This window comes from Cololabis saira, chromosome 13 (assembly GCF_033807715.1).
Source record: "Cololabis saira isolate AMF1-May2022 chromosome 13, fColSai1.1, whole genome shotgun sequence".
NCBI classification, from domain to species: domain Eukaryota; kingdom Metazoa; phylum Chordata; class Actinopteri; order Beloniformes; family Belonidae; genus Cololabis; species Cololabis saira.
Window position 1 is genome coordinate 11,856,349 of NC_084599.1, and position 21,309 is coordinate 11,877,657.

The window sequence follows — 21,309 nt, forward strand, 5'->3', positions numbered from 1 at the left end:
TAAAAACACTAATGCAAAAAAAAAAGAAATGAGTAATATTGGTGAAGGAGGAGAGCGTGACTCACTGACTGTGATGACAGAGGCATCTAATCCAGGCAATGCCATTCCTATCAGGGTCCAGTGGATTAGAGTGAGCCTCCTAACCAGAGAATCCTTCCCAGCCAGACACTCTCCACAGCCCAAGGGCCCAGATCAATAGGTCTGCATTGATCTCTCTCCTCCTGTGGCTGCATGCACTTTTATTAGGACTGGCTTGGTCTCGTTCACTTCTATACACATACGCCGCGCTTCAAGCTCTCCATACAGCTGACATGAAAAATCTCAAATATATGTACTCCAACTCTTACCCAAGTTTCAGCTCTGAACTTGGACCAGTATTAAGAAACAGGTGTTAGTATGACATCACTGAATCGCCACTGCTAACTTCTCTGTTGCTCTGTCTCTTCTCTCCAGATGACTCGCCCCATCCAGGTGAAACCAGCCGACAGCGAGAGTCGTGGAGGTAGTTGTCTGCTTTTCTTCATCATTTTTCATGTCCCTCTTTTCTTTTCTTTTCTTTTTTTTTGGCTTATCTAGGTTGTCTTTTTGTTCTTCCCCTCTGCTCTCATCTGTTCCACTGCTCTAAATGCAATATTTTTCAGCCAGTACATTTTTTTTTCTTGTCCCATTTCTTTCTTAGTCATTTGCTCTATCACTTATATTCGTAATGGAACTTGTTGGTTTTTTTAATCAAAATTATTTTTCTATTATTATTGTTATTGTTATTATTATTATCATTATTACAGACTGGCTTAAACGTGCCTGAATGCATATGAAACACATTTTGTAACACCACACACAGGGAGATTTGATAATATCTTGATTCGAGTGCATATTTGTAATCTTACTTTAGCTTTTTTCATTTGTTACTGGTTCAAATCCTCTTGGTTTGTGGATTAATCTCCTGTAGTCTCAGCCTGCCTGTGCTTTTATGTTGGCTGTTATTGATTAAAGAATGCGTTATTGAAGGGATCTAGGGCTGTGATGGGCTTTCCAGCTGCCCACCTCTTTTCTCTTGTTTCTTATTCCAAATGCATTATTATTTCCCTGTAAATTAGATTGTGTGATTAAGCTCCATCCTGGAATCACATCCATGCAAAGGGCCCGAGTTAAAGCCCACACTGCTCGGTCTGTATGTATTTGAAACACAAGAATAATCGGAATAGACAGAGAAAATGGAGCAGGAGCATGTAAAGCTTGCCAAACAATCAATACATTTTCAGCACTCTTGCCAAGATCCTCATTGCTTGGCCTTAATTCTGTCGTCTTTGATCTCTGCCATTTTTGAAGGCTTTCTGCAACACACTTCCTATCTGCATATATGTTAATTTGCTGAGAAGGAATCCTTCGAGTCGGTGGCAGAGACACTGAACCTTGCTGTCATTTTTTTTTTTCATTTCACGCACATGTGTCACCCTTTAACAAAGCAAGTGGCTTTTTGTCATTTAAAGGAGGAAATTTGCTTCCTGTCTGTCTCACAAAAGAGCAAATTAGAGGTTTGTACGTACAAACAAGTAAAGAGGAAAAAAAAGCAGGAGAGAAAAAATTCAGAGCTGATGCCAAATGTATCCAGCTGCAGTGCAGCACCTCTGAGGCTTTACCTATAAACCTTTGGCTTTTTTGGATGAATTAGGATCGCCGGCCACTTGGCTGTCTGTCAGATGCAGAGACAATCTTCAAAGGACAGCATAACCCCCTGTGATGTATGGAGGGAAGGCAGATAAAAGATCACTGTTAGTGCCCTCATTCTTTCTTTCTTTCTTTCTTTCTTTCTTTCTTTCTTTCTTTCTTTCTTTCTTTCTTTCTTTCTTTCTTTCTTTCTTTCTTTCTTTCTTTCTTTCTTTCTTTCTTTCTTTCTTTCTTTCTTTCTTTCTTTCTTTCTCTCTTCTTTCTCTCTTTCTTTCTTTCTTTTCTCCCTTCCTTCCTCCTTTCCTTGTTTTCTCCCTTCCTTCTGCCCCTTTCATTCCTTCCTTCCTTCCTTCCTTCCTTCCTTCCTTCCTTCCTTCCTTCCTTCCTTCCTTCCTTCCTTCCTTCCTCTTTTCTTCCTTCCTTCCTTCCTTCTTTCCTCCTGCTCTCTCCTTCCTTCTTCCCTTCCTCTTTCCTTCCTTCCTTCCTTCCTTCCTTCCTTCCTTCCTTCCTTCCTTCCTTCCTTCCTTCCTTCCTTCCTTCCTTCCTTCCTTCCTTCCTTCCTTCCTTCCTTCCTTTTTCCCCTTCATTCCTTCTTTCCTCCTGCTCTCTCCTTCCTTCCTTCCTTCCTTCCTTCCTTCCTTCCTTCCTTTTTCCCCTTCCTTCCTTCTTCCCTTCCTCTTTCCTTCCTTCCTTCCTTCCTTCCTTCCTTCCTTCCTTCCTTCCTTCCTTCCCTCCTTCCTTCCTTTTTCCCCTTCCTTCTTTCCTCCTGCTCTCTCCTTCCTTCCTTCCTTCCTTCCTTCCTTCCTTCCTTCCTTTTTCCCCTTCCTTCCTTCTTCCCTTCCTCTTTCCTTCCTTCCTTCCTTCCTTCCTTCCTTCCTTCCTTCCTTCCTTCCTTCCTTCATTTTTCCCCTTCCTTCCTTCTTTCCTCCTGCTCTCTCCTTCCTTCTTCCCTTCCTCTTTCCTTCCTTCCTTCCTTCCTTCCTTCCTTCCTTCCTTCCTTCCTTCCTTCCTTCCTTCCTTCCTTCCTTTTTCCCCTTCCTTCCTTCTTCCCTTCCTCTTTCTTTCCTTCCTTCCTTCCTTCCTTCCTTCCTTCCTTCCTTCCTTCCTTTTTCCCCTTCCTTCCTTCTTTCCTCCTGCTCTCTCCTTCCTTCTTTCCTTCCTTCCTTCCTTCCTTCCTTCCTTCCTTCCTTCCTTCCTTCCTTCCTTCCTTCCTTCCTTCCTCTTTCCTTCCTTCCTTCCTTCCTTCCTTCCTTCCTTCCTTCCTTCCTTCCTTCCTTCCTTCCTTCCTTCCTTCCTTTTTCCCCTTCCTTCCTTCTTTCCTCCTGCTCTCTCCTTCCTTCTTCCCTTCCTCTTTCCTTCCTTCCTTCCTTCCTTCCTTCCTTCCTTCCTTCCTTCCTTCCTTCCTTCCTTTTTCCCCTTCCTTCCTTCTTCCCTTCCTCTTTCTTTCCTTCCTTCCTTCCTTCCTTCCTTCCTTCCTTCCTTCCTTCCTTCCTTCCTTCCTTCCTTCCTTCCTTTTTCCCCTTCCTTCCTTCTTTCCTCCTGCTCTCTCCTTCCTTCTTTCCTTCCTTCCTTCCTTCCTTCCTTCCTTCCTTCCTTCCTTCCTTCCTTCCTTCCTTCCTTCCTTCCTTCCTTCCTTCCTTCCTTCCTTCCTTCCTTCCTTCCTTCCTTCCTTCCTTCCTTCACGTACGTTGTGCGTGGATTTAACACAGAACCATAAATCAGCTTTACACAAAAACGTCATCAACGGGAATTTATCGTTTTTACCGCGAGATGACAAATTCTTACGTCTGTCTGTCTGTCTGTCTGTCTGTCTGTCTGTCTGTCTGTCTGTCTGTCTGTCTGTCTGTCTGTCTGTCTGTCTGTCTGTCTGTCTGTCTGTCTGTCTGTCTGTCTGTCTGTCTGTCTGGGCCATTCATTTGGAGCTTTAGAGCAGTGGTGAGACAAGCAAAAGGATCTTCTGCTGTCAAGATTGATGTCCCCTATAGCCCCATTGATTTTGCCATTGTGGTGCTGTGTCCACATTAACAATGACACCCGGCCGTCTCTTTACTCGGTTGTGAGCGGCCGGTTTTAGAGCTCCCAGGGCGCACTGGTCAGCATAGGGGCCTCTTACCGGCCAGCAGCTGGGATCCCAAATGAGTGTTGGAACAAGCGTGAGGGGTTACACCTCATCTTAAATGAACAAGTCAGCGTGGCATCTCAGGGGTGATCAAGCACAGGTGTTGGCTTTAACAGCTTATGAGGTCGAAGTGAAAACTGGAGAACGGAAGTATGCAAAAGGAGGTGGATCCGATTCTCCTGTTTTCGTGTTGCTTGACCTGAATTACTTCTTTTATAATCATTGGCATAGATAATTTAGTTTTTCATATCTGGATCTGCTTTTAGCTGCTCTGTTAGCTGACATACTGCAAGGCTGATGCTCCCTCATGGCCTACTTATATAAGCTTTAGCTTTTTATTTGCTGTGACTCTTATTTGCCTTTTAATTATTGCTTTATTTAACTGTCAAAACTACCTTGATTAGATTTGTGTTATTTTGATACAGATGTGCCCGCTTTTGCCAGAATCTAAATCAATAACTCCAGGACTAAAACTCAGCATGTTGTATGGTGCTGGACCAGGAGATGCACATATATATATATACATGCATGCATGTATATATATATATATATATATATATATATATATATATATATATATATATATATATATTAATTAGCCTCTGGTTGCAGCGGAGGGAGGAACACCAGGGACACTATCAGTCTGGCCTGTTCTCTCTCAGGAGCTTCACATCCCGTCTGAAAGGGGCCATATAATTCTGAGTGAAGAGTCACACCACAACACATAGTCAAACTAATTAGTCCCTTAATCTCATTATGGCGAGGACAGTTCAGATCACCTGAGCCAGGTGGCCGTCCATTAGGGAAAGACCTGTTACTGTGGTTTTATGCCTGCTACACCTCCACTGCACTCTCAGCTGTTATTAAGGTCCGCCAGAGCCAGGAAAGATCAGCGTATCAGTGTGTTGTTGCAGTGGAAGGCTAAGTCTGCCTCTGTCAACGATCACAAAGACAGCAGATGGTATTCTTTCATTTCCATTGGATATTGTAAGCATTTGATCCAAACTGAGCAGTTTCCAGAAGGATATCTGGACATGAACAACAAACTGATAAAAAATTCCACTGCATTCAACCAAGAGATTCCTCCATTGATTCTATAAGAGGAAACCATATTTCCTATAGGAGTTAAACGTGGAAATATACAAGGTGGAGTAAATCCATCCAAACACTGTCAACCCGTGCTGCTGCCTAACAAAGACACACTGTGAAATGAATATTAATGGCCAATCACCTACCTAATCTAGCAGAACAGCAGCCGTTACACACCGAGACACCAGCACGGTGAATGTCTCCGTCACTGATGACGCAGACCATTCGGAGGATTGTCTTCTGAGGAGATGTTTAAAGAGGCACAGCAAGGAGGCAGCAGGGACCTGTCTCTCTCATTTTCCCCTTGCAGGTCTCTGATATTAAATAGATTGGTTTTCCATCACACATGGCACTGATGACTGGCACTGACTGCTGCTGATATTTCATTTTTGAAGGGGTGTTCGGTGCCTCCTAAGAGAGCTTGGCATCTTTACAGAGGATAAATCAGATTTAACCACTCTGATTTTCTCCTAAACCTTCTTCCAAAAAACCAGTCGTCCCTCAGCACTCCACCATTACGATTTGATGCTTGTTGTTTCTAGGGGTGGGTATTGCGAAGGACCTCACGATACGATACGCATCACGATACTTGAGCCACGATACACATTGCGATATCCCGATTATGCGATATCCCGATTATTATATTCTACATAGTTCACCGAAAAATTTTACAATGCATTACACATCTTAAAATCCAAGTTGTATATATGTACATCAGATGATAGTGACGGATCTTAAAATCCGAGTTGCACGTTCATCAGATTATAGTGACAATTCATGGGACAAACTGAGTCAAAACAATGTTTTATTATAACTATACAAGCTAAAGTTGCAACTTATTTGTATATGTTTTTCATATTATTTACATCATATGAACTCAGTACAGGGCCCCCCCAGGGTTGGTAGAGAGTGGCAATGCCCAGGACTGTCACTTAGGTAGGAGCACTGAGTGATATAATGGGAAAAAAATCGGGGATAAAAAAAAAAAAAAAATCGATATTCAAATTTTGAATATCAATATTGAATCGGCTGGAAAAGTATCGCGATATATTGCCATATCGATATTTTTGCCCACCCCTAGTTGTTTCCGTTTTATCTCTGCCGCCATTGCATACAATTCAGTTTCTATCATTTTGTTTTGCGATCATCATCTCCATGACCCAGCTAGATGAGGAGTTTTTCCTGTGTAATTGCTCCATTTTTGTGTTCCTTTTTGTAGCTTAACCCACTGATGAGGTTTTTTAACTCAGACATTGTTCAGGAAGCAGAAACAGGAGCAGACTAGCTGTCAGCTGGGGCTCTGTTGGTGCTGCAGCAGGCCTGCCTGGCACAGCTAGAGCTGCAGCCCACTGAGGAGGCCTGGTATAGAAACAGGTTCTGGCATTTTTTTAAGGCAGGCTGCCACCCACACACACACGCCCACACAGCGAGGACAAGCAGGCAAAAACACGCACAGTACGTTCAGCTCACACACGCGTGCATGCTTGCTGTTCTCTGTCATGTGAGCATACGCCCACTGGGACGTTGGACCTACATGACTCAAAGAACACTCGTGTACGCGAGAGAACATGCTCAGCGCAGGTTACACACCAACAGGCAGATACACATGGTGTGCACATATGCTGAATGGCTTGGGTCAGTTTTATTTTCATGTGCCGTGTTTTTTTTAGAGTTGTGGGCATAGCAGCAGTGTTGCATTGTGTTTGTATGTTTGCAGACCTGAAGGACAATGAAAGGTTTGCTCCTGGTCACTGAGATGTGACGGAACAAAGAGTAAAAGGGGAGCACCAGAACGGGAGGCAATAAGTTAAATGGAGAGAGGACAAAAGAAAGAAAGATTGGCCATCCAAACGGAGAAAGCAGGGCTGCATGCACTGATGCTGCTCTGTGTTCAGTTTTTGATGATGAATTTATCTGCTGTGAAAGACAACAGAGAGGATCATGTTTTAAACATCAGGAGTGTTCTTCCTCTTTTTTTTTTTACTTCATTTTATTTATTTATTTTTTTACTGGAGAGAAGAGCTCCTCATCTCAGAGCAGCTCAGTAATGAACCAAGCAGGAAGGACTCTAAGCTCTACTGATCCCCTTTAGAAAAGTCAGAAGGAACTAGGAGAGTGGGGTAGTTAGAGGGAGAGAGATGAGGGGAGAAAAGAGGAATGGCAAGAGTACAGAAGTGAGAGCAGGGAATTTGTTCTAAGGCACTAAAAATGTGTGTGTGTGTGTGCAAAATAAACAGAGAAAAGTGTGGATAAACCTGTGAGAGGGAGGGGTGGGGTCCAGGGCTAAAAGCCGAACAGTATATATCGTCTCCCTTTGGACAGAATAAAACTATAGATTACTGGTCACAATGTGCTTGGCTGGGCATAAATGGAGAGATCTTGAAACTGCAGCGAACATGTGCAGAGGTTGTGGGGATCAGGGTGAGCTAATCCAATGCTAAGGCCAACGCAGGGTCGCACATTCAGGGCTCGTGATCCTTGTTGAAAATCCCCTCTGGTGGTGCTCTTACACAAACAATAGCAACGCACAGTCCTTTGCTCACCGAGAGTTCACTCAGCTAACTCCACCGAGTTGGGATCTTCAGGTCACCCCCCCTGTCGGCTCTTACATTTAATCTTACATCAGCATGAGCTAGTTTGTTCTGAAGAGAAGGGGCACGGGGAAGTAGGTTTGTGGATGAAAGACAAGGGAAGAGAGAGAAAGAGAGAGAGAAAGAGAGCAACAGACAAAAAGGTACCGAGAGGAAGGATGATGAAATCATTTTTAGGGGTGTGCTTTGCCCCTGAGGGTCAGATTGTGCTGAGGCTGTAGGAGTTATGCTGCGTCAGTGGAAGATGTAGATCACAAACAATTCACTAATGCTCTCAGTAGTTGGAGATCAATTAGCCTTATCTTACAAAATTTTAAATTTAATATCAATGTAAAACAGGCTGACAATGCAAAAAAAAAAAGAGCGGGAGAGAGAAGCAGGGAGAGAGTGCAGAATGATGAGGTAATTCATGTAGAAGACGATGTACTTCTTCAAACACCATCTTAAATAATCTCTTTTTCTTTTTCCGAGCAAAAACACAAAGCACCTTCTGCAGGACAAACAATCTGCTCGTACGCAGACGGAAGTGGCAGCAGCTCACTGAAAGTAGACAAAGGCCTAAACCCAAGAGAACTCATCACTAAACCTTCACAGACCTAATAGACATCACTGCTGCTTTGTTTGAGTGTTTGAGTTCATGAGGGCTTGATCTGGTTTAAAAAGAGGAACCAGGAACGCTGTTTCAAAAGCTCACTTTGCCTGGAAACAAGTCATTACATCCAATACACAGGAGAGGAGTGTATGACAGTCGTTACTTTAGGCTCTGTTATATTGAATCTGTTTATCTTTTTCTTGTTTGTCATATTTATGCATTTGTGTGGCTGGTGTAACAAAAATGTTAGTTCACCAGCATGTTTTCCCCTTTGTGCTAATTCACAGCAAAAGTCATCCCAAGACATTTTACATGGAAGACAAGTCCAGCGCAGTTTGATCAAAGACAATCCAGTTCAATTCAGTTAAATTGCAACTCAAGTATAGTGTACTGTAAAGCAGTGTCTCCCAACCTGGGGTCCGGGCCCCCCCTGGGGAGGCGCCTGATATCTCTGGGGGGGCACAAAACTTTGTCTGCTTTGAGGATATGCAGTTGTAAAAATTATATTTGTGCATGTTAAATAAATAAAAAATCATAATAACACACCTAATGGAATACAGTAATCCAAGTCTGTATGAACCCACGTAGTATTTTAAAATGACCAAAATATATTTTGTTATTTAGCAGGATAAAGCAGGATAAGTTATTTAGCAGGATAAAAACTTTTTTTTTTATAAAAACGTATTATTATTAATATTATCATTATTCAACATTTAATCATACTACTACTCCGACAGGTTGTTAAAGGAAAAATGTTAAAAAATTTTGTTCTCATATTAAAAGAGGCATTTTTCAGAAATTATTTTATGTCCTTGCAATTATTTTCTGTGCGTATTTTATACATTGGTGACACAAAATGAAGGTGAGAAAGACAAAGTCATATGTATACAGGGTAAACCAAAGAGAAACGTATCAAAAAAACATAATTAATGTTAAAAATATTTGTAACGAATCACTTTACTCTTTTGGTGCCAGTACGTACGGGTTGGGGGGCCCGGCTGGTCTTAGACACAAGTAAGGGGGGTAACAAGGAAAAAAGGTTGGGGACCACTGCTGTAAAGTATAATGTCAATTCATTAAAATCAAACAAACAAACAAAGAAAAACCAAAAACCAAAACCGGCAGCTTTGGTAAGGAACCCAACAGATTTGATCAAATCTTCACTTTGCCGTAATCAGCCATCCCGAGTAGGCACAAGGTGACTGCATAGAGGGAAAAAGCTAATTAACAGAGCTAAAAATCCTCCAGCAGAACCAGACTCAAGGAGAGCAGCCATCTGCCTTGACCAGAGTTTGAAATGATAGGAACGGGAGGCCAAACCAATAAACCAAAGAGCTTGCCTATGAGATGCAAAGTAGAAAAATGTTGGTTGGAATAATATTACCATATACATATAAGAGGAGAGAGCCTGACAACTGTGGCTAGGGGGTCATCTATTCAAGAACTTTCCCTGATGTCTATCACATCCTGCAGGCTTCCTAAAGCAGAAGTGCATGTAAAATGCACACTGTTGTCATCACCTGAAATATTCAATTTTGATTTAAAGCAGGATATTCATAATCGCTACTTAGTCTCCCAGGAACGGGGGAAAGGAACCTTGTGGCCATATCTGTGAAAGTGGGAATAGTTGATAATAGGGATGGACGGTATGGACTAAAAAATGTATCACGATAATTTCTGGCATTTATCCCGATAATGATAAAAATGACGATTAAAAAAAAAAAAACAATTCAACTCCACCTTTTTAACTATAAATCTATCACCACATTCAGTCTTTGGAGCCCCCAAAACAAGTTTTCTTAGCTTATAAAATCACAAAGTAGGAAAAAAATACAACTTGATAAATAAAAAAACAGGACAAATAAATAAAAGTTCAGGGAACATAAAATCCAATCAGTGATGACCTCTTCTAATATAAATAAAATGTGCAAATTAACCTGTGGTTGGAACATGCCACAAATTAGATACTATTGCAATTTTTGTTCCTAATAGTCAAACGTTATATCAACATGTAACAACCATTTCCTTCTGTTTTTGCAGACTCTGCACATAATAGATGATGTTTGCTCCTCGTCTCTCTTTTTAAATCCAAACCAGTTCCAGATAATGGAGCTGGAGCCTCGTTTAACAACGAGCTCCTCGCTCTCAGATCCGCCTTCTGCCATGTTTGTTACACAAAAACTTAATCAACGGGAATTTATCGTTTTTACCGGAGATGACAAATTCTTACCGTGGGCAATTTTGACGGTACATCGTGAACGGTAAAATATTGCCCATTCTTAGTTGATAACCATTTAATGGCCTCATAACTTTAAAATCTGGGGGAAAACTTCACGTTAAAAGTGTCTTAAACCCAGTATTTACTCCAGTGTTTGACTGCACAGGTAATTTAATCTTTGCATCTCTGTAGTTTGATGTAAATATACTCAAATACATAGATTTCGTGAAACACACATTTATTCTGATTGCCCTTTAAAAAACACACACACACACACATCCTCTCCACTCTGTCCCCTGCTCGTTGCAGTGGTCTTGTGGCGTAGGCGGATCAGCAAAGGTTATTGTTGAACACAGAAAGGAAAGGTCAGAAATCATGTTTAGTTTTCCTGGGGCCGCAAGGTAATTCCAGCCAGCAGATTGTGTTCAGACGAGCAAGCAGGCAGGGCAGGCCCGTGGTGGAGATGCTCATGCAGAAGGAAGCGAGGCGGGGATGGGGACAAGGTTATCCAGTCAGCCGCTGCCTCGCAGCCCCTTCGCTGTCACCCTTAATAACACCCTCTCCCTTATCACCACAACAATCACCTTGAGAAACAAACTTGTCTTCTTTGAGAGAGGGATGAAAATGGGGAAGAGATGGCCCTCGTATTCATCTGATATGCCATTCTCATTATAGTGACTCCACCCCTTTGGGAACAGACAGACTGCAGATCAATTTAGTGCGCTATTCTCTACCCTTTACCATTCTTTTTTCTCTGTCGTTACCCTATTCTTGATCTCCTGCTTTTTGTCATTGGCTACTGTTTGATCTCACCTAAAAACATTGGGTTTTGCACAGCAGCTCTTTGTCTGTAATTATTGTTGCCTTCATGCATCGGTGTTGTAGTCTTACATTATCCTGCCACTTAAACAGAGGTGAAACTTGAACTTCCTTTCAACACAAAATGCACCAACCATTTAAAAGCACAATGCAGTCAAAATAATAACCAGGACCTTTGGATATATAGTATAATTTATGCTTCATCGTGGTTCTTCCTTTCCATTAGAATATAAATGCATTTAGAAATTTGGGGAATTGAAAGTAAACATACAGCATTATGGGGCTGACAAATTGGATATATGCATTACTAATAAACACTTTGTGTAACTCAATCTTCTAGATTTACAGTGCTGACATATAGTGGCTGAAAACCTTAAAGGTGTTCCTAATTTAGTGAACTTTTTCATTTTATTGACAGTTTCATTTCCAGTCACTTGAAGCGACCTGAGTGCACCAGCTCGGGAGGAAAGCAGCTTCGGTAGCAGCCTGCTTTGCAGTAAACGATTATTCTCCTGTGCGCTAAATCCATTACTGAGTTTAATTTGAATCTTGAAAATGTACATTAGGATTGATGCAGATTTTCAATACAGATTAGGACAGAACAAGCGGCGTTGCAGAAATTCAACATATTAACAATCAGTATTCTCTTTTGATTTTTTTATTCAGCAGATCATTTTAATAAATAAAATGATTTAAGTGGTGTGAAATCTTTGGGTTTATGTTCCCACGCTGCAAGCATGATAAATAGCTGATAAATGAGTGCGTTGATTTGTGTGTGTGCACACTCTCAGACTTGATGCTCTGTGATTACAGTGGAGCTGAAGGAGGCCAGGAAAGGTCTCTGATTGGAGGACATAGTCTCTGCAATCTTTGCCAAATCACCACAATCACCCGTTTGTGTCTCCTCCCTGCTTTAATGACACCACTTCATGAGGAACTGGGCTCATCAAGAAACACACACACGCTTACTCCTTCCAACTCACACACAGTAAGTTGAGGTGAGGCAGATTGGCCAGGGCAACGGAGGCCTCTGAACGGGGAGAGAAGGTCCACCAGCAGATGGGAGGAGATTAAGGCAGACTGGAAATGCATTTACACAGGCAAATGTGTACACATTCACTTAAATGCAACACTCAAAACACCAACTTCTACACTGTGCATGCTTGGTTGAGCTTAAGCTTGAGCTTGGTTGAGCTAGACTGAGCGGTATCGACTTGCTTACAAGTTCAAAAGACAGCTACAAGAAAGTAGAAGAATAATGAGATAAACTTTAGAGGTGCTTGATAATTAGTTTGCCCCTCTCTCTTCAGCCTTGACTTCTGTGCCCCAATTTTGTGAGGCTTTTGCTTTCTAGGGTCCATGTGGACAGAAAATGGCTCTTTTGGTCACTGAGAAAGGGGCAAGGAATATTAGTGGCCTCGGTCAGTACAAAAACTGGCAAGAGAGAAACAATCTTTTTGCACGAACAACAAACACTGGCCTATTTGAACACACAAAGTTTACATACTGACTCTCATAATTAGATGTGCCCTCATGAGCACAATCTATACTGTAGTAACACTTGAAAGCTGATTGCGTCTGAGTTAAGCTGAGTTAAACGAAATTTCCTATCTATTTTGAGGGTTTAGAGTCACATAACGTTTTTCTTTTTTTATTATTTCATTACTTTTATTATCATATTTTTTTCTCATTACATCAAGATACAGTAATACTGTCACAAAAATGGGGGATCACTAGAGAGAGGATGGCAAAGTAACACAGCACACAAAGAAATCAACAGGTAACTAAAATACAAACACGTTCTATCTTAATATTTTGTGTGCAACAATATATCACTCCCATATTAATGAAAATTTTACCTATTATGATTGAATATGTCTGACTGTAAAATCCATATTTTGCATCTTAGATGCAAGTAACAGCAGTGACAGATGGATCGCATTTAGGCTTTAAAAGTAAATCTCAGCAGATAGACTAACAGAAAAAGAAAAAAAGAACATGTTGCTGAGGAAACAGTCAGCTGTAAAATTAGATCTGTATTCATTATAGTTCCTGTAAGTCAGCTACCTCTCCATGTCTCTCCCTACAATCACTCCTTTCCTTTATCTCTCCATCTTAGGATATTAACTCCATTAGCCTCTCATATCACCCTCTGTCTCTCTCACTGTCAGTCACTTCTCTTAAATCACTGCACCAGTGGACTAGAAAGGACACCTGCTCTAACCAGATGATTCAAACACAGATACAAAAGCTGCGGCTTGAAGAGAGATTAGTACTTCTGCAGGATAAAAAAATAAAAAATACAGTGTTCGCATATTTCGCTCTATATGTGCGATATTGCACAAATGCGTCTTGTTTCTATATTGCATATAACTTGACAGCGATTAAAGCAACAACAACAAATGAGGACAAAGGATAGGGAGTTGAATATCACAGGATGACATGCTTGTAATGCACCATTAGGGAGTGTCAACGTTGGTTCAGTGGGCACCGTAAAGAGCCACGTCTCACCTGCCTTTTTCATCTCACCTGTTAAAACGACAAATAGCACTGCAAGCACTGTGACACACAGTCCCATGAATGCACACCCTCCCACTCTCCATCCACCCTATTTCCTCCCATCTGTCAGTCAAACGAGTGCAGAGGTAATGGAGAAAGAAGCAATCATTCTGGGGCTGTAAACATGCTGCAGATGAAATGGTGTTAGGGCTAACTGTTCCTTTGGTGTATGATGGAAGAAGATATTCAGAGGTATTTGCACGTATATATGTGCGTGGATCTCAAAGTAGAGGTGCTGGTTTAGTCAGAGTCAAACTGCCCTTGTCTTGCTGTGGTTCATGATAGCTCATTAAGTGAGGTTGTATTTTCTTTTCTACTCCTTTTCTCTCAATAGGGCCTTGAGATCTCACGCTGATAGTTGTACCGGGCTTATACTGTCCCCTCGTGTCTGCTTTGTTTTCCTTTTTCTCTACTTTATTCGTCTTTCTTGCTCTGTTGACTTTTTTCTCCTGGCCCCATGCCATCGATAAGTCTATCAGGTGAGCTGCCATTGTCAAGGATGGCTGGGGAATGGGACTCTGTACAAAGAAGTTCTTAAACATTTCCCCCAGGTGCTTCAGCTCTCAGAACCTCGGGGCTAAGTGCCAATACAGACCATCCTGTGGCCTCTTTAAATAAATACAAAGAAGGTCGCTGCTAAAGAATACAAAAATAGTCAAGGTTACGCTGAGGAATGAGAATGATGAACAAGTCTTTGCATGATGTACTTTGGCAGTGGGACCTGATACTCTGACTCTTATAAAACATGAACTTCAAAGAGCACTTTGATAGCGAAGGGAATTGTTGGATGGGATCTGAGAGCCCAACTGTCTTTTCATACTAGATTAGCTACAGAGTTGGACTTAGACTAATGACAGAGGTGGAGTACTGGTGTGATAAGGAGGAGAGCCCCGTCTGGAACAGATGTTATGTGCAGTAGAATGACAAGAGCTGATAGAGATCCACAGATATGCGTTTGTTTTTTGTTTTTTTTCATTATTATGTCTCACCTTTTTTTTTTCTCCCATGCTCAGCATCACCCACAGCAATAAACTTGTCACAAAAGCCAAAACATGACACACCATTGCTTGAAATATAAATAAACCCATTCGTTACCTATTGATTTTCCTACCATTAGGGACTGGAATGGCTTGGCTGTTGTTGATGTGGAAGATATTGTGGGTCAATATTCTGTTGCTCTTAAAAGCCATGGGGGATTTCAAGAAATTTGACAGTGGCTGAGAAAAGTGGCCAGTCTACAACTCCAATTTTAAGAAAATGTCTGGACTAGTTCAGGGACACCTGCTGGGCATTAATGTTATTGGGGAATCGGGGAGCAGTGCAGACACAATGTGCTTCGGGGAAAAGTGCAGCCCTGGGCAGCTGCCTGCTTGGATTGCTGGTGCACATCAACCTAATACTGTATGTTGGATTGGAAGCAGTGATTGATTCCTGTATGTTAAAGCCATTGGTGGACAGTAATGGAGTAAATTTACTTGAGTACTGTACTTAAGTACATATCCAGAGGATTTGTACTTTACTTGAGTATTAGATTTCTTTGGTACTTATTACTCTTACTTGAATACATTTCCAAGACAAATATTTTTACTTTTACTCGAGTAAATTTCTAGATAGGCTGAAAAGTACTCGTTACTTTCAGGTCTGCTCTTTTTTCTTCTTCCCTAAAATCCTATTGGACACAAGCTGTTTTTGTCAAAGGAGGAGACCTATCACAGTGCACGCTCTCCACTGGGATGTACGTAAAGCGGAAATACGTCAAGCCTCCTCAAAACGATACCGCCAAAGTAGCCTGCGTTTGTCAAGACAGAGCCGCAACAAGTCAAGACAGAGCCGCAACAATGGCTACGCCTGCGTCAGGAGAAGAAAGACAAAATCAAAAAGACAATAGGATGGTGCAGGTTCATTTGGTTTCAGTTCATGATTGTTAATAAACTCTGCATCATCTGCTGTCCTCTTATGATCCCATTCATTTGATTTGTTTTTGGTGTTTCAGCAGGTTTTATATAACATTGTGGTTCTAAAAGCAGCACATCAGTGCAGCTGGTTTCAAAGAGTTAATTCTCAGAAACAATAGTTAAAAGATCCTTAAATTAATTTAGAAAAAATATAGTAATTTACTGATGTGGAAAATAAGAAATTTACTCTTAGTCTTACTTAAAGTACATTTTAAAGCATTTACTTTTGGATACTTAAGTACCTTTAAAAGCAAGTACTTTTCTACTCTTACTCGAGTAATATTTTGACTGAGCTACTTTTACTTGTAACGGAGTAAATTTTGACCAGTAGTATTTGTACTCTTACTCAAGTACTGGGGTCGAGTACTCTGTCCACCTCTGGTTAAAGCAAAACCTTAAAGTATGCTGAGACCAACTTGGCTTTAACTGTTGGAGGAATGGGAGCTTTTGCAAAGTGATTTGATGTCCTAATGTGAAATGTCTTCTGATGACTCAGTTCAGCATGACCAATCTGACAGCAGGAGAAGCAGCCAGTTACAGAAACAAGGCATCACACAGGAAGATGTCAACTATGGGCTGCATGGCAGGTGTAATGATGACTATATAGTGCAGCGGTAGCATTTCATTCGCTGGTCAAGGAGGAACCGGAGGTTGGAGATGCTATGCGATGCCAAAGTCCCAGGCTTACTGGCTGTCAGCCCCGTTGGATACTTGCTGCACACTTTCCTGCTACCCTCCTTCCTCCATCCCTCCGCTCTCCTGTTATTTTAGGAATCTATTCGTGGCCTGCCGGCATGTACAATCTGAATTATTAATCTTGAGAAATGGGATCCCTGCATGACTCTGAAACTGGACTCTGTTTGTAACATTTCATTTCATCAAAGTAAACAAAGCATCCTAATGTTAAGAATTTGCATGTTTAGATGGGAAATAATTCAATCATGTTATTGATATGGTTTCTTCCATATCGTCATTGTCATTTTTCATTCCACTTCTGCTCGTTGCTATTAGATTAATATATGAACCAGAAAAGAAACAAATCTCTGCTTTTCCATTAAATTGCATTAAACTACATTAGTTATCCTGCCATTGTGGAATGTATGATGATGCGCTATGTATCAATATCAGACATGATCCTTATGTGCCGTTGCTTTGGTGGCATTTAACACTAACGTGCGCCTGATATCAGCGCATCTGTGCCTGTGTAAAAAGAATGAGTGCATTTATGTTCAACATTGGTCGTAACACACTTCTTAATGCCCTCCCTGTCTTTATTGCTCATGATGGGGGCATATTGCTTATTTCCATTCTTATCACATGCACCCACAAAAAGAACATAAAAAGCTGAAAGCAGTCAACAGATTGCTGCATCTCAGTATGAAATGAATATGACCTACAAACTGCACAGAGGCAATGTACAGCAACGGCACACAGGAAACAAAGGGTTCTGTCAAAATCCTGTGCTATCTCACCAATGTTGTCTGTGAAATCCTTTCCTCGCTTGTGTGGGCATGTCAAGCTGCCTCGCCTTCTATCTGGATGACATTAATGAAAGGTGAAAGAGGGAATAATCAAAGATCACAATATTTTACCCTTGATACAGATGCATATTCGTACGCTGCTGGCAGGAGAGATCATCTCAGCGTTCAGCTCAGCACTGATCTGACATTAGGATTCAATGCAACATTTCTTTCTTCGGCTCACTCATCTCGCTTTTCACTGTCATTACTTGGGTGCCTCATACTCCCCCTACCTACATCTGTCCACCCAGCCTGCCTGCCTCACTACATCTAAAGGGTAAATGCAGCTCAGGGGAAGTGCACTATACATCCATGACAAGGTCCTGAAGCCCAACATGTGACCTGACCCTCCAACAACTTACTTACTGTTCTTCTCTTATTTGCTTTCTCTACGGAATACAGCTCCTCATCTCCATCCACTTGTGTGATCTCACACAGAGAGACTCAAACCTGTCAGAGCAAATGACTTCTCCACAACATGGATGATGTCAGAAGTGTAGTGATGTTTTTAAAATGCCAATGCTGACAGTGCAAAGTACCAATCTGCTATTTTTTAGTGAGTTTTGCAACCATCAGCAGCAAACCTCATGCTTTTTTGACTATGACCTAATGACATTTTTATCCATTAACTATAGAAACTGACTTATTGTTGTCTTGTTGGATGATTATAAATGTGGTTTAAATGCAAAATCAAGCAGAATAAGCCAAACAGGGCATCATAACTAGGAAACGTGTAGATATTTATTGTTTTTGTAAGCTAATCTGAGGTGTCAAAGTCAAACCAAGCATGGTAAGCAAGATATTAATTAACCTACACTGAGTAAAAGAAATAGCCAACACCATAGCCAAGCAGCAATGAATGCAGTGTCACTGATGGCCCCAAAAATATGGTTACATCAAAGCTTGTTTAAGACATAGAGGGGCTTTCATCAGGGAAATGTGGGGATAAAAATGTAATATTAATGAAAAGAGATTAATTTGGGGGGTTTAAATCAATCCCCAGAGAAAGACTTTAAATATAAGTGTGAGGTTGAATAAAAATTGTGCACATGCAATGATATATGTTGGAACTGGAAATGTGCTTGCGATGCAGATGAAGTCTGGCTTAGAACTAATAAGAATACATTCACTCTGCTATAATTCTTTGTTTTGATGATGTACGCTATACTCTATATGCTTTCAGAAACAGGGTTTTGCTGACTTGCTATGTTTTCATAGAATCATTGTTACTAAATTCTTAGTCGAACAGGTTCGGTTGTGCAGACAGCGCAAAGTATTCCTTGGAATATCCCTGCATTGTGAAGGCTTATACTACATGTATACACAGTGTGTGTGTTTTTGTGTATGTTGGTGATCCTGAATGGCCCCTTCAGAGTGGGGTGAGGCCATGTGGTCTGCACTGACTGCTTTGGAAGGAGGCAGAAGGGCCCAGCTGGTTCAGGGAGAAGAGCTCTCTGAGTGGCCAAGGCAGTCTCACAGCCTGCCAACCAACCTGACACACACACACACACACACACACACACACACACACACACACACACACACACACGCACACGGACACACACACACACACACACACACACACACACAGACGCACACGCACACACAGACCTACACAAACCCAGTCACATTCTACTGAGGAAGATTTTACACACTGCCTTACATGCAATTAAACAGGTTTATTTTTCTGTAGTTTAGTTATGACTTCTGCAGGAGACAGTTTGTCTCAGCTGAGCTTGTGCGTGGATGTAAACATAGCGCGCAAAAAAATGTGAAGCACACTTTCGGGCCTCCTGTTTACACAGGAACGGTGCTTTGTGTACCCACAGAGATTACTGAGATTCTATCATTTCACCTGACCTGCAGCTAGGATTTGTAGAAAATAGTGGTACTGCTAACAAAATCATCAAACACCCTCAATGCAACAGAAAGAAAAAAACAATGGAAAAAGAAATGCAGCCAGGTGCTTGCCTTGCAAATTATACATGAGCACAGCTCCTATTGATTTGCTCTTGTTTTTCTCTGTCTGATAGCACATTGTTAGAGGAAAGTTGGTTCAGTGAACTCTCGCAAATTGTTTTGTAAGCACATAGAGCGAAGGACTAGTCTAGACACTGTCGCATGGACTGAAATACATTTTCTCAGCCCTGTAATTCCATATTTTCTCTGATGCAATTTGTTGCCTCGCTGCAGTTTAAAAAATCCCACTCAAAACCTAGTTATTTTGTCAACATTAAATAAAAGTACTTAATTAGATGTAATTCTTTTTGGTTTTTCTGTCACAGAAAAGCTCCTTCCATTTCAGTTTGCACAGCTGCTGTGTAGCGCTTGCAATATGAGTATGGAGATTCCTCCATCCACAGCTTTGACAAAGAATGATGGATTACTGAAACAACACATATTCAAAATACATTTCTCCTGGGTTGCAGCAGCTCTATTTATTTTAAACTCCATCCTGCTAAACAGTCCACTGGTTCTCCGGTGAAATCTGAAGTGTATCTTTAAATGGGATGCTGCATGATTTGCACAAATTAGCTGTGTTAAATTGTGTGTGTGCCATCGCTGGAGAAAAAGCTCACTGGCAGCGCTGTGATTCTTATTTGAACAGTAGGAACGTGGACTGAATGATTAGCTACTGACCACAGGCATCCATTATGTTTCTTAGTTTAGCTTAGCAATTCTCACTACTTTTCTATGAAACTGATTCTGCCTCTGCAAGAAATCTAAAGGGTAAGCTTAACCAGAGGCTATGTGGGAGTGGATGGAAGACAGCAACAAGACCTCTAAAAATAATTTGTCATTTAGAAGAAATTGGTTTGTTGAGAATAAAACTGGGGTCTTGCCACCCCCCTTTTAGTCTTAACTGTGAGAATGTACTGAAAAATACTGTATCTTGGTGTTTCCGCCTACCTGTAAAACCTGTAAACATGTGTGGGACTTACCAGCGTGCGGTCCCCAGTTTCTCCATTAGAGAGCTATCTTGGCATTCGGGGAAAGTAATTGGCTAGATAGGGTTTCAGCAGGCTTAGCCACCCTGCTGGCACAACAAACCTGCCTGTCCCCATCCCCGAGTTGCTGGTCAGCTTGGCAGGAGCGTGGCCAGCTCAACCGCTGCTATGTTCCCTTCAAAGCTTGCGAGGATGCTCGGGATGGCAGCAGCTGCTGTCCCAGGGGGAGGCGCTGGGTTTCAGGGTCTCTGGTCATTAGTGGGGACCAGTGTGCTGGGACAAACATAAGTCTTAGACAGCTGGGAGGCCTCAATCAACCCATATCCCTTTATTCTTCTATCTATCTGTGTTCAGATCCCTGCCAACAAGGATTATGTATTCTGGACCTGCAAACCTGAGACACAAGAGAAACAAAGACTCACCTAATGGGAATCATGCTTTTGCTTTTTTAAGTTAACACAAATATTTCAGTGTTTATATAATTATAGGGCAGAAAGACCTGTGGAATAAACTACAACTATCAAAGCTCAATCATTTTGTAGAAATATTACTTGCAGTGTTTTATCTATGAAGTAATGTTATCATTTTTATAAAAACCACCAGCACACTGATCATTAATGATGAATGAATGAGTGAATCTGGCTATTGACATTATTATCATTATAGAAATTAATTGTGGTAAATATTTGCTTTCTATTTTATGTTTGTTGTTTTTTTACCCATTTTGTTCTATTGGTGCCAAAGATGTTTAGCAGTCCATTTAGCCTTAAAAGCCGTTGAGTATGTTCATATTTTCTTTATTCTTTTACCTTTTTCCATAAACCATGTGATACAATTTGCTTTTGCAAGAAGTGACCTTGGTGTAGCCAGACAGTGTGTGTGTGTGTGCGTGTGTGTGTGTGTGTGTGTGTGTGTGTGTGTGTGTGTGTGTGTGATTTTTTTTTTTTTGTTGTTAAAATAACTTATGTGATAGTAATGTGGATACAGTGTACTCGCAGTGTACCATGCACTTCAGGAAAGAAAAAAAAAGAGTGAGGCCAATGAGTTTGCATGTCTTATTCATTGGTGATCCTGTTTCTGTAAGTGTGTTCTGAGCATTTTGTGTGTGCGGAAACATCAGTCTCTGCCACGTGGAGTAGAGAGCGCGTGCTGTATCTGCGTGATACAGTATGTCAACATCTGGATGGGTGCGGGCATCATGCGGCTCCGAACTGCTGTCAGTGCTCATGAT

At 41.4% G+C, this 21,309-nt stretch overlaps 1 protein-coding gene across 8 annotated transcripts in view; it reads left to right on the plus strand.

Annotated features, from left to right (window-relative positions):
* Positions 1 to 21,309, plus strand: part of celf5a (cugbp, Elav-like family member 5a) — a 219,799-nt gene that overhangs the window by 119,124 nt on the left and 79,366 nt on the right. For all 8 annotated transcript variants that reach the window (XM_061737706.1, XM_061737709.1, XM_061737707.1 and 5 more), the window contains one exon: positions 454 to 502. In XM_061737706.1, the coding sequence (XP_061593690.1) occupies positions 454 to 502 (49 nt within the window). The remainder of the gene's footprint in view (positions 1 to 453; positions 503 to 21,309) is intronic.